General features: G+C 38.5%; 1 protein-coding gene across 3 annotated transcripts; it reads right to left on the reverse strand.

The window, feature by feature from the left end:
- Nucleotides 1–701: 701 nt before the first annotated feature.
- mdm2 (MDM2 proto-oncogene) lies at nt 702–13,459 on the reverse strand. 3 transcript variants are annotated; one of them, XM_044343362.1, is made up of 12 exons: nt 13,314–13,459; nt 7,236–7,303; nt 7,060–7,134; nt 5,960–6,093; nt 5,782–5,831; nt 4,305–4,363; nt 3,832–3,916; nt 3,538–3,731; nt 3,295–3,426; nt 2,419–2,490; nt 2,153–2,339; nt 702–1,687 (listed from the first exon to the last, which is right to left on the reverse strand). In XM_044343362.1, exons 2-12 carry the CDS (start codon nt 7,284–7,286, stop codon nt 1,143–1,145), a joined length of 1,584 nt encoding a protein of 527 aa, XP_044199297.1. In that variant the 5' UTR covers nt 7,287–7,303; nt 13,314–13,459; the 3' UTR covers nt 702–1,142. The 3 variants fall into 3 exon arrangements, with proteins under 3 accessions (XP_044199297.1, XP_044199295.1, XP_044199296.1); XM_044343360.1 differs by lacking the exon at nt 13,314–13,459 and adding an exon at nt 13,137–13,253; XM_044343361.1 differs by lacking the exon at nt 13,314–13,459 and adding an exon at nt 8,924–9,054.
- Nucleotides 13,460–13,738: the final 279 nt, after the last annotated feature.

Here is a 13,738-nt window from a genome sequence, read left to right on the forward strand (position 1 = left end):
TTTTTGCTTAAAAAATGACTAAAAACGATGAATTGATTATCAGAGTAGTTGCTGATTAATTTTATGTTGATTGACTAACTGTTGCAGCTCTACAAAACAGTAAATATTAAGACAGTAAACATAAACAATCTGAGAAACATCCGTCTTTGGTTGAACTACTGGATGAGTCTCAGACCTGTGAGACCTGAACCCTGAGACACCAAAACCCAACATCTGTATATGTTCATATAACATAAAACGCACAGACGAGTTCAGAGCAGACAAACCTTCAGGACACAAACTCAGCGGCCTTCTGCAGATATTTCTCCAGATTTAAACTTTATTTTTGACAAATGTCACTTTTTGTACTGTTTGTTATTAAATATTGCTTCATAAAAAAATAAAAACCTCTGTGCCATGTTGTAACTGTAACGACTGAAAAACATCAGACCTCACAACAGTTTCTGCATTTCTTCTGTTACATATTTCTTTTTTGCCTTTATCTGAGGATCCATGGACGTTGCGGTTATATGTTACGTGCCTTTACCATAAGGCCACCATGTTTATTTCATGTTTTATTATACTGTACATCAGCCAGCGGTGCCAAACACCACAGTGGATTAATTTACTGAACTGTACTGTGGATTTCACCTCAAAGTAAAACCTGCTTCTCCCAGAAAGTCTCAGAATAAAAGAGAAAAAAAAAAAACTGAAACATTGTGTGAATTTCTTGCAATATGCCAAATTTTTGATCATTTTTATTTCCCGTTCAGCAGCAGAGTTCAAAAGAGTCGCACAGAAAGAAAAATATGTATTTAATACATGTAATAACAGTATACAGCTCCTTTGATCTGCAATGGAAGCCCACATATTAAATTAAATTCTAGAAATAAGTTAAAAGATAAGTCCAATTTACTTTTTTTAATTTTCAAAATTAACATTTTTAAATTATAAATCGTGAGGCTCTGGAGCCGCCACAGACACTGCTACAGAATTTGAAATAAGTCCAAAGTTATTAAGTCAACATGGTGAGAAAAAAAACAGTCAGATTTACAGGTTTCTTCCTATCTGCTGTTTGAAAGGAGTATCAAGGTGAGGACACATTGGGAGGCTCAGCTGAGGTAGGTGAGGACGAGACGGAGGACGAGCACAGACTGGGAGTCTCAGCTGAGGTAGGTGAGGACGACGGACTGGATGGGCAGCCTGCAGACCGGACACAGCTTGTTCCTCTTCTTCAGCTTCCTGGCGCAGACGTAGCAGGACATCAGGTGTCCGGTTCGTCCGTGGACGATGCAGCCGTTCTTCGGCCGGGACTGACAGATGAGACAGGGGTCAAGGCACGAGTCCGGCAGCCGCCACTCCGCCGACACGCTGCGCTCCAGCTCGGGGACCGCGGGAGGCGGAAGAGCGGGCGCGGGGGACGACGGGAGAAGCTCCTGGGAGTCGCTGGAGGAAGAAGGCTGGGAGTCAGGAGTCCAGAGCTTCTCCTGGGAGGAGGAAGGCTGGGAGGGTGAGAGGAGTTCCTGGGAATCAGAAGTCCAGAGCTTCTCCTGGGAGGAGGAAGGCTGGGAGGAGGAGGATGAGAGGAGATCCTGGGAGTCCGGAGCAGATGGAAGGGAGTCAGAGAGGCACTGCGACAGGAGAGGAGGAGTTTTCGCTCTTTTGCCGTCTGGAACATCGACTCCTTCGTTCTCCTCGACATCAGAACCTTCAGGAGACACAACAATCAATCATCAGTAACTTATTGACAATTTGCCCAGATGAAAACCCAGATGGGGGACAAAAATCAAAATAAAAGTGAGCACATCTCATCGCTCATCTTGTCTGTAAAATACTGAAAAATATCCAAAGAAAACTGTTAATTCTTTACATTTGAAAAGCTGAAACAAGCTAATTTTTGGCATTTTTTCTTAAAGAATCAATCATCAAAATAACTGGCAATTAATTTCCTGGTCTATCAATTAATCGGCTAATCATTGCAGCTCTAGAAGTGTGCAGACAGACACTCTACTTTGTTCTTAATGGGATCAGTCGTCCTGCAGCTGGACTGAATGCAGGACTGGATGTGCACACATCTGTCTAATATATTATATCTAAGATCAATCCCGTTGATCAGTGACCCCTGTTTCCAGTCTATCCTGACTCCAAACACTGAGCTGGGACTTAAAACTACCTGGAGCTTCTTTGTCTGCTGATTGGTTGGTTGGCTTGGTGGGCAGGGCTTTAGGACTGGAGGCGGTGGAGCTGGTTATGTTGAGGGACTCGTCAGGCAGCCAATCCTGGCGCAGAGTCCAGCAGCGGAGACAGTTTCTGGGGAGAGGAGGGTTCAACTCGTCACACTTCGCACACCGCCAGTAGTCCTGAGAGAGAAACACACAGTTAGACCTGAATTATATACGTGTGTGTGTGTGTGTGTGTGTGTGTGAGAGAGAGACTCACAGCTTCAGTGATCTCTGTGTCTTCGTCAAATGAATCCTCTTCCTCTGCTTCAAAGATGGTGACCTCATACACCTGCACACACACACACACACACACACACACACACACACACACAGCGGCTGAGTTTATACCAAACTGACTTTTGTTTCAATATCAAACATGAAAAATCCTGAAAACATCATATTGACATGTAGCTGATTCTAATTTTTCTCATTTCTAGACAGGATTTGATACATTAAATATTAGAATAATCTGACATTATTCTATATTTTTCTCATAGTCAACAAATCTGAAAAGAGCAAAACCAACATCTATAGCTCTGAGCTCATTGGTTCCTACTGAAGATGTAATTTCCTTAAACAGATGGTCACTGTAGTTTTCAGAAGAGCTGAAACTATTTTTATAATCAAATAATCCTTTAAATCTTTTTTTAGAACTAAAAAAATACAAAATATTTTCTGTTTCCAGCTTCTCAAATGTGAGAATTGGAAGCTTTTCTTTGTCACATGATACTAAACTGAATATGAACTGATATAAATATATCATTATTATTATATAAACATTTGAAGACGTTAATCTGGGCTGTAGGAATTATAACTTTAATTACTTTTTTAAAATTTACTAACATTTTATAGACAGAATGATCGATCCAGAAAATAATTGGAACGGAAGGAGACAGTACATTTGTTGGGGACTAATTTCAGCGGCGGATGAACACACATTCGGTGCGTTAGTGTGTGTGAGATTGAGTCAAAATAAACTACAGTGCAGCTCGTTGACGTGTTTTAGCTCACAGAGAGAAATATGAGGCTCTGATTCAGTTCTTTGTTGGTTTTTTGTTGTTTTGATTTGTTGATGAAGAGTCATATTGTTTACCTGGTCGTCCGCAGACAGAGAGGCGTCGTCTTCGTTGTAGTCGTCGGAGTCGATGGACTCGACCTCGAACTCCACGCTGAAGTTGTCACTGTCTGAGTCTGAGGGTGCGACCGTGACCTCTGACCTCCCAGACTAAACACACACACACACACACACAGTCCACATTATAAACCAATACATACGTTATAGTGTGTGTGTGTGTGTGTGTGTGTGTGTGTGTGTGCGTGCGTGCACGCTACTCACCGTGCTGTGCGAGTCGGACGATTGGCTGCTGTGTCGGTCCCGCCCGCTTCCCAGTCCACCAATCACGCACCAGGACAGGCTTTCGTCAAAGGTCAGGGAGTAGCTGTCTGACCGCCTCCTCTTCCTTCCTTCTTTTTCTCCCTCTTCCTCCTCTGACTCTTCCTCATCGTCATCCTCTACGCTGTGGGAGGGACCTGAGGAGATCCAGGCGGGAGGTGGAGTTAAAGTCACGACATCACAGGTTTGTTTTCAGAGCTCTAACGAAGCGACGGCGCCGCAGAGGAAGAAACTCACCTGGGTCACTGCTCCTGCAGCTCCTCCTCCTCCTCCGTCTTCTCCTCCTGTCTGGTGATGAAGAGCGACTTTCTGAATCTGCCTCCTAAAAACACAAACACACACATTTAGATTTGGAACTCAAAAGCAGACTCCTTTATAAAATAACGTACAGAGAGACGATCAACAAACTCTTAAAAAACTTATAAGACATCATGTGCTGAATGTTCTTAACTGTTATTGTCTTTTAGTTAATTCAGCATTTAAAGTAATTAACCAAATAATTATATATATTTTTAAATCAATATCTTTGCATCATGATTCCTGCAGTTTGCTGCTATGTTTACATTACTTCATTGTGTTTCTTTGCATTTTGACAGGACATTTAACCTAAAACCTGTCCAGAACGATGTGTACTATGTGCTCCTAACATGAACAAACACTGAGAACTCTGTGGAATAAGCTGCTAAAAACATTCAGAGCGTTCGTCTCACCTCCGTCCCTCTATCTGTCGGACTGTTGCTGTGTGATTCACTTAAGCTTTGCGGTAAATCTAAGAGAAGAGAGAGAAAGGCGGGTTAGTTTTGTTACGATCTGAGCAGCAAACAAGGAGAAAGAGAGAAGAAAAAAAAAAAAGAAGTTGTAGAGCTGGAAACTCATTGATTATGACGTTCTAACCATCCTAGTTTCAGTCATGTTTATATGATGATCAGTCAATTAATCAATCAACAGAAAATTAATTTGATCCTTTTCTTTCTCACACAGGTTATTAAACTGAATATGTTTGGGGTCGTTATTCTCTGTTTGAGGTGCAGGTGGTTCTTGTGTCCTGCAGTGCCCCCTCCTGGTCATTCAACTGAAGTATTTACACAACAGGTATTTTCCTTCACAGCTAAACAGACACAGTAGAGCAGAGAACACATGCACCAACATCTGCTGCTGCTATTTATTTTAAACACTGTTGTCTTGGACACCATTTGTCGGTGAGTATTTTGTGTTGGTGATTTCTTTGCGGTGTATTTGTTTTGTTGCAGATCAGATCTAGAGGTGACTTCATTGATTGCTAGCATAGCTGCAACCTGTTAGCTAACCTTTGCTTTGTGACACAGAATTTTTTTTTATTTCTTACATACTTGTGTCAGATTTGCATTTTGTGCTTTGTTGCAGTTTTACAGTAAATGTGGATCTTCATTAAACCTGCAAGAAAAGTGAGGCCTTGTGTTTATTAGAAGCTAACTGACTAGCTTCTCATTGCCAGGACAGTATAGTCGGACTTAACAAGAAGTTTGAAGACATCAACATGTGGCTGTTGGAAACTGTAACGGCCAAAACCATTAATCAAGAAAATATTAATAGTTGCAGCAGTTTCCAGTTTAACTCAGACAGACAAGATGACTCATATTAGAGAAATGCAGAAGGAGGCTGGTGCAGAAGAGAAAGAGCTGGTACAAAAAAATAAAGATGCCATGTTTGTCTTCAGTCAACATGATACAGGACAAAACAAAACTAAATATAAATACAATCTGGATTTAGAGTATTTGTGGCGTCTGGGAAGTGTTGAGTGCAGAGTGGCTCACTGAGCTCAGTGAGGCAGGTTAGCAGTGAACCGTGAACGTTCAGTTTAAAGCTACAATTTGTCAGAAAATAAAACCCTACAGCTCCTCAAGAAACCCTTATTGTGACGGAGGTTAACCGCAAAGTTTAACTGCAGCTTCTCCCGGGAGTTTCTCCAGCGTGGTCTGGAATAAATAACAGAAGCTATAAAAGTCTTGTTCACATCTATTTATAAACCTGCTTGACGTGAAATACCGAAGAGTTTTAAGCTACTGAACATGTTACATCAGTACTGTTCAGTACAAAGAGGATGTTTGCTGTGAGGACGGAGAAGCTTGTGCATTTCTGGTTACATCAGATGTCAGGTGAGATGACTCAGGAGAAGAAGAACACAACAAGAGGAAGCAGAAGTCCTACCTTGGCTTTTCACAGCCACCAGGTTCTTGGTGATCATTGCAAACAGAACTCTGCAACATAAAACATGTTTTAGTTACTTTACAGTCAAATCCTGAAACATAAAGCATCACAAACACAGAACTTCCTCTTTAAGAAACCGTCAGTAAACAATCATCATCTTCTTCTTCTGTTCTCTCACCGTGGCTCTTTAACAGAGAAGCTGTCCACCCCTAACACACGCCCCAGTGCATCCTGGGAGCAGTGGACGATGTGCTGCTGCTTCTGGTCGTACAGCTGCTTCTGGATTATGTACTGACCCAGGTAGAACATCACCTGCAGGAGGACCAGCACAGACGCATGATGAGAGGAATGGCGACTGAAATCACGCCGAACGAAGCGTTAAAATACGCAGGAAACTTGATCTGGAGTCGTGTTTTTAACATGATGAACATCTTGAACTGTGCAAAGTGTTTAAAGTTATAAAAACATTAAATAACAAAAACAAAAATCACAAAAATATATATAATGACTTTTCCGACGGATGCTCAGGTGGTGAAGATATTTAAACTAAATATAATCAAGATGACAAACTCATGGCTGCAGTTGCCATGGCAACACACAAACAAGGGTTGTCACAAACAGAAAACACTGTTCAGAACTTCCCCTCAACGCTAAGTAATAACTGTCAAAACAGCATCGAAACCATGAAACACATATAACATTTAAGATCAACAACATAAAAGTAATTTAGCTGCTGTTAGCTCTGGTTTTTTGTAAATTCATCATTTATAGTTTCCTGCATCTTTAATGGTCTTTGCTTAATATTTTGAGTTCAGATTAGAGCTTCAACTGCTGATTACTTTAATTATCGATTCATCTCTTTTGTTTGTAAAATGTCAAAATGTCAGTTTACTATCATGTATGACACTGAATAACTTCAAATCATCACATATGAGAAGCTGCAACCAGCAAATATTTGACATTTTTAGACATATTCAGTGAATATATAGTTATAATTCCAGGGTGATACCAGTATAAACACTGTGGTCTGTTAAAAGAACATGTTGTTGTTGTTCGTGCAAAAAAAGAACAAAGAAATCTATTTATATTTACTCTATAAATACTTTTTTTCTGTGTGGAACCATTAAAAGCTCTAGATTCAGAAACAAGCTTTTATATGTAAATAAAGTCCTGATAGATAACAGATGAGAATAAGTAGAGTATGCACTTTAATCACCACTATAGTTTCACTACATCTACTGTTGACTGTAGCTGATCAGTGACATATTGACGTCGTACCTCCTTCATGGTGAAAACATCTTTAGTGGCTCCTGCGTGTCGCAGCAAAGAATGAAACTCTACCTTCGGTCTGACCTGAAAACACACAAACACAACAGGAAGAGTTTGAGTCACAAACACTAGAAACACTGAACAGACCAGTAAAGAACCAGTAACCAGCTGCTCTGCTATCTCACCAGTTTGTTGTCGTCAGCCATGTCGGCGGTGGGCTCCCCGTCAGCTGACATAGTGAAGCTGATTGTTCCTGCACACAAACACACACAGCTTGTTATAGATTATATGGATTATTATAAGGATCAATACAGGACTGAGACACATAACAGCAGGTCTGAGTGCTGTGTCAGACTGAGTCAGAGGATGTGGACGGCTGAGGAATGTCCTCCCAGCAGCCCACGACCGCGGTCTGCATCGTTCAGCCCACGCTGGCTGTTCACACCATGACCGGAGAAAAATCACCTGAACCTCACAGTTAAACTTTAACTCCACATCAGAGCGGCGACGATGAGTCGATGAATCCATCGGCAGAAGATTAACCTGCGACTGTCTTGATAATGAATCCTTGTTTTACTCTTTTTCTGGCTGCAGCTTCTCAGCTGTGAGGATCTGAAACTTTTCTGTGTGTAATTGATTAATGGTTTTTAAAGAGAAAAATAATCCAAATTCTCTGTTTCCAGCGTCTCAAATGTGAAGATTTTCTGGTGTCTTTAGTCCTTTATGACAGTAAACTGAAGATCTTTGGGTTGTTCGGACAAAACAAGACATTTGAGGACGTTGTCTCAGGTTTTGGGAACCATTTGTGACTATTTTCTGACATTTTATGGACCAAACAACTAATCAATAATGAAAACAATCATTAGTTGCAGCGCTCTATATCTGTGGATTTTGGACTGTTCTCAGACACACCTGAAGGCGTCATCTTGGGCTCTTTTTCACTATTTTCTGACTTTTTACAGACAAAATGATTAATCAATGAATAAAATCATCACTAGTTGCAGCCCTGCTGACAACTGAAGCTGATATAAAACCTGTTGATTAAACACATCAACACAACCATCACAACTTATTTAGACATGTAATCAGTTAGAAATCTCTTATTATCAGCAGCATAAAGGTCTCATGAAATGAAAAATACATTTTCTCAGTCTGTGTTAACTGTTCACTTATCTCTCCTTATTCGCCAAATATTTGTCAAAAAAATCATTATCAGTCTTTTTCTCTTCCTGTAAAACGGTCTGAAATGTTCACTGACTCATCCTGCACTTGGGGGCTTTTATCAAAGTTCCTCTGATCAGATGTGAGTCGGTCATATAACGCCGCACTTCAGCGTTTATGAGTCGTAATAGCTGATAGAGCAGTAAAGAGAGAGATAGAAGAGATGTGTGTTTAGATCTCTCCTCCTCCTCTATCAACAGGTGAGAGAGGTATGTGTGTGTGTGTGCGGAGCCAACAGTCCTCCGTAACACCGTACAGCGCTCAACTCTCTGAGCCACGCCCACTTTTTTTAAGCAGTCCAATCAGATGCGAAGAAATGGATTTAAACCCCTCTTGTAACAGAACACCTCTGAAATACTCAGTATTACTGAGAAATACGTCACAGAACAGAAACTTAAGACACTCTTAACTTCCCTTTAACTTCCCTCTAACTACCTGTCATATAACATTTGAGAGATGAGAGGAAAAAACACATATAAATGCTCAAACTGGTATTAAAAGAATGACTTACATCATTAAAAACTCTTCATATATCAAACTAACATTTAGAATAATAGTTTCTGTAGAACAATAACATCATATTGTCAGTAGTTATGAAGTAAACAGTTCTATAGAAAGTTATTTCTTGTTTATGCATAAATGAAAGTCTTACCGGTGTGTACACAGAGTAAAGAGCATCAGCAGTCCATGGTGCGGAGGTAAAAGTAGATAAAGTGCAGTGAGGGGGGGGAGCAGAGCTGCAGTCTCTTATAGACCTGCTCAGACATGTCAGGACTAGACCAGCCTAAATGGTGTGGCCTAGCAAAACTGGGCCTATCAGGGCCTAGAGGATGAGTCAGCAGCACTGTTGTATGTTCATGTTTTGACTGACTGTACCAGCTGATTTAATCATACAGCAGCTCTGTGTGGAGACATGCCGGGACTAGTCCAACATGACTCATGCTTGTTATAATTAGATCAACCACACTAACCAGGGCTAACCAGAGCTAGCTAAACTCTAGGTCTGGTTTGAGTGTGTTTGCACGTCAGACGTGTCCTCAGGGGATTCGATTAAAACTCAGCATCTTTTCCCCAAATATAGAGAATTTATTCAGGCAGGTTTTTTTTTCTTTTTGTTTTCTTTTCTAAGAGCCGGTCTGGGCAGACCGACTGGAACAAGAGTACTACTGGATTCATGTCAGATCCAAGAAAAATCTGCATGTCAGTCATATATTTAGGACTGAGACTTATTTTTACTTTCACAAACACAGAACTTCCAGTCATAGAATTACTAGCTAACGTCATCTTGTGTCTGTGTGTCTGGACTGAATATTCATCTTCGTTTTTTTAGCTCAACACACACACAAAGATTATTTTGTGATTTCAAGCTTTTTGTTCATTAATTTCTGACATCATTAACTAGTCTTGTTAGGAAACAATAAAGCAAGTCTGGACTAATCCCATCAGTTTATTACAGAACTGATTGCAACAGACCCAGAAGAGCAATATAATTCATTTCATCATTAAACACGTCGATGTGATCAAACTGAAAGGACAGATCTTGAACTTTTCCGTTAGTGTAGGCTGTCCTGTGACAGTTGGTTTCTTCTTCTTCTATGTTTTTCCCCAATACAGCGGGACTCCACCACCACATCAAACCAAACCAGTTTCAGATGGGATTAGTCCAGACTTGCTGTATTGTTTAATGTCACTTGTATCTCACAGAGACTGAAAACTGAATCACTCAATGTCATATTACAGCCAGTGAAAAGTACGAAAAATTATTAAATGATGGAGTAATATGACATATAAACAAATGTTTAGTTATCTGTAATGAATATGAACACTTTCCCATAAAAAAGCTTTTGAAATATACAGTTTAAAATATCTTTAAAATGTTTTTTTCAGCTCTTAAAATCAATATTTTTAATCGGAACCAAATAACTTCCAGATGATTTAACTACATTAAAACGACACTGAATCAAAATTTGGTTGCAAGAAAGTGAAAACTAGCGGAGATATTAACCTCTGAAAATTAAAGATTCTTCTTACGGGTAAAAAGTGTTTTGTCTTTATTAATTTAATTACTATAAAACATTCAGCAACAACTATTTACATGAACACATGTTGTAAATGATCTTTAAGGTTTCTCGGATGTTCAGTTCAAATTTCAACCCAATAACAGTGAATAATAATCGATTAGTGAGGCTTCAAATACACACGAGTACAAACGAGCTCTGAGGGCCAAACTTCAAACATTCATAAGTTAATAAGGTTTTTGGAGCAGAGCTGTAGGATTTTACATGATCTCATGAATTTAATACAAGTTTTTACATTAATTTTTGTCAAGAAAAGCGGTGATATGAAGTGAGAGAGTCAGTATGATTTATTCCTGCTCTGAATGAACGGACGCAGCTCCTCCGTCATCATTTGTGCAATTATTGTCATTTTAAACAAGTTAATTGTTGTATGTTTTATTTTGAAGTTGTGAAGCGGAGGAGAAGGATTTATATCCTGAACCAGAACATTTTCAATAAACTTCAATAAATAAATGAAATTAAAATTTAAATAATTTCTAGATTAATCGTTTAAAAGCAGCTGAAAGTGTTGATATATTTAAATGTTAACTTAAAAGCCTCTTTAGCCTGACTTTTGATTCAAATATTTTTATTTATTTGTTTAATCATTTGTCTCGTTATATTCATGTTTTTAAATGTTTTATTACATCTAATCTATTTTATTTGTCGTTGTCTTTCATCTGTGGTATCTAGTTCTTATTTTATTTCATTTTAAATCTATTTTATTACATTATATCTTTTATTTTCTCTTGTGTATTAGTCTCCAACTGTTTGACTTGTGTGTGAAGCATTAACCTGTATGAAAGCTGCTGCACAAATAAAGAAAAGAAGATATTGATTTAATTGTCACATAAAACAAAGAAAAACTGAAAATCTTCACATTTGAGAGGCTGAACAAGCATTTATGCTTGAAAAATGACTGAAACCTTACTGCCAGTTAATTCTCTGTCAATCAACTAACCAACTATTCGTTGCAGCTCTGCTAATGTGTCAAAATAATTACAAATATTTAGAAATAGGGAAAAGGGGAAGAAGATTAAACAGAGGAGTCAGGAGAGATTAAATTGATATGAGATGATTTCATCAAAGCTACAATCAAATGACCAGAAAATAAAACTAGTTTAGAGTTTCTGCATCTACTGGATCGATATTATTTTATTGATTTCTATAAAAACACCTCTGTAACTACAAGCAGCAGATGACAGAGAGACTGATCTGATCTCAGTCACACAGCAGAAACCAAAACACTGAAGTCACTAACATGACAGCAGGATCAATGATATTACATAAACAAACCTGACACCTGTAAAAACACATGAATATGAAGAAGATGTTTGACTGATATTTAGTAAAGATGCAACAATTAGTTGGTTAATTACAGTTATTAAATGATTATTAAATGATTATTATTATTTATAAATTTTGATAATTGATTCATCATTTTGAGTCATTATTTAAATTTAAAGAAGAAAATGTCCAAATTCTCTGATTCCAGCTTCTTAAATGTGAATATTTTCTGGTTTATTAAGTTGTCTATGACAGTAAACTGAATATCTTTAAGTTGTGGACAAAACAAGACGTTTAAGGACGTCACCTTGGACTTTGGGAAACTATGACATTGACATTTTTTTAACCATTTTCTGACATTTTATAGACCAAACAATTAATTGAGAAAACAACTGCTTGATTAATTTAGTTTTCTAAATCAAATTACAAGCAGCCACCTCTTCTCCCCATATGAATCTAATGTTTCATAAACACACCTTAATATGTTGTTCAAAATGAATTAAAATCCACTCCACACTAGGCTGGGATACACACATCTTAGAGCTTAAATTAAAAAAATAAAAGTGATACTGATCCTCTCTTGTACGTCTCTGTATGACAGGACATGTTTTGGCCCCTGAGTGTGAATATGTCTGGACAGAGTTCTGTGTGATTGTACAGAAAGAATGACTTATACGCACACAGCTGACTGCTGTATGAGTCAGCTGTTGGATAGTACAACTAGTACACATGTAGTGAAAATATGCCCGGACTTGTCCCGCTCTCTCTCCTCTCTCTCTCTCTATCTATGTGTGTGTCTTCTCTCTACTGTTGTAATGCAGGCAGACTGAACTCTGTCATCATCGGAATACAATAACAACACTTTCACACATCAATGGAAGAGTAATGAGCCCGAAACTTCAGTTCAACAGCTGACAAACTGACGGATTTATAACCAGTGAAACTTTAAATTTACCGACGTTAAACACTTTGGTTTGCATTCTTGTTAACTTGAAGTCTGTGGATGCTGTAATGATGCATGTGCTAAACTCTGTCTGCTAATTGAATGTGGCAGCTATCTTTTTCTCTTTAGTATATCTAATTAGAAGTTTAAGTTAAAATCAGGTGTTTTAACACGTATGACAATATGACAGCCATGCATGCAGGAAACACATAAAAATGTGTATTAACGCTGCTTTTGTAACTTGTATATTAGCCAGCAGGCTAAAAACACAGCAGTCACTTCTAACTTAACGCTGGTTTATCACAAAAACATTTAAATTCAGAATGACCACGAATTAAATGTAAAAGCAGCCGTGTGGGACAGTTAAATCTACCGTTAGTTAGCTAACGTTACACAACACTTGAAAGGAAGCTAAACAAACGTTACACAATTTAACGTCAAATACTATCTCATATATAAACAACAGGATTTTATCGGACAGTAACACCTGTCACACAACGAATGTGAGTTCTACAAACTTTATGAAACCTAATAGACTATTTCATTTGACCAGAATCTTGCTGATTTAACAGAGTTACCCGTAAGCATACAGCGACCGCGTGGCTGCTCCTCGATGCCGGTCTGCTCAGCCAGGAAACCCCGAGGCTCCGCGGCCTGCTAGCACGCTGCCAACCACTCGCTAACTTGTGCTACTGCTAAGGTTAATTACAGCGCCAAACTCCAGGCGTAGTTAAGTTTAAGCATTGTTTACGTACCTTTCAACTTCCTGTTGATTAAATAATATCCAAACGACGACGTTTATCCACCAGTTTACCAGACAGTTGAACTACTGACAGTCGATATGTTTACTGTTCAGTTGTTCATTGATGTTTATTTCTGTAGCGCCACCTTGCTGGCCGTAAACTGACACTGCAACCAGCGTTAATGATAACGATAACATACGTTTTTCTTTTTTCTACTTTGATTAAATAACTTTAAATGGTTAAATATGTAAAAATATATAATAATAATATGAAAATAATTATTTAACTGAATAATTTAATTAGACATCATTCAAACCGGGCTATTTGTGTGAGCGGTTGTCAGAATTGGGTGCCGACATTCGTACTTTCATTTTAATACAGATAGTCATAATGAAAAGTTAATTGAATGAAAATTGCAAATAAAAGGGAGGAACATT

This window comes from Thunnus albacares, chromosome 23, assembly GCF_914725855.1.
Source record: "Thunnus albacares chromosome 23, fThuAlb1.1, whole genome shotgun sequence".
NCBI classification, from domain to species: domain Eukaryota; kingdom Metazoa; phylum Chordata; class Actinopteri; order Scombriformes; family Scombridae; genus Thunnus; species Thunnus albacares.

Excerpts from the sequence above, each read along its gene's own strand:
- mdm2 (XM_044343360.1), bottom strand. Across the intron at positions 6,094-7,059 it reads ATGTTTTCACCATGAAGGAG|GTGATGTTCTACCTGGGTCA; the intron begins GTACGACGTCAA and ends GTCCTCCTGCAG. Across the intron at positions 5,832-5,959 it reads TTCTCTGTTAAAGAGCCACG|AGTTCTGTTTGCAATGATCA; the intron begins GTGAGAGAACAG and ends TTTATGTTGCAG.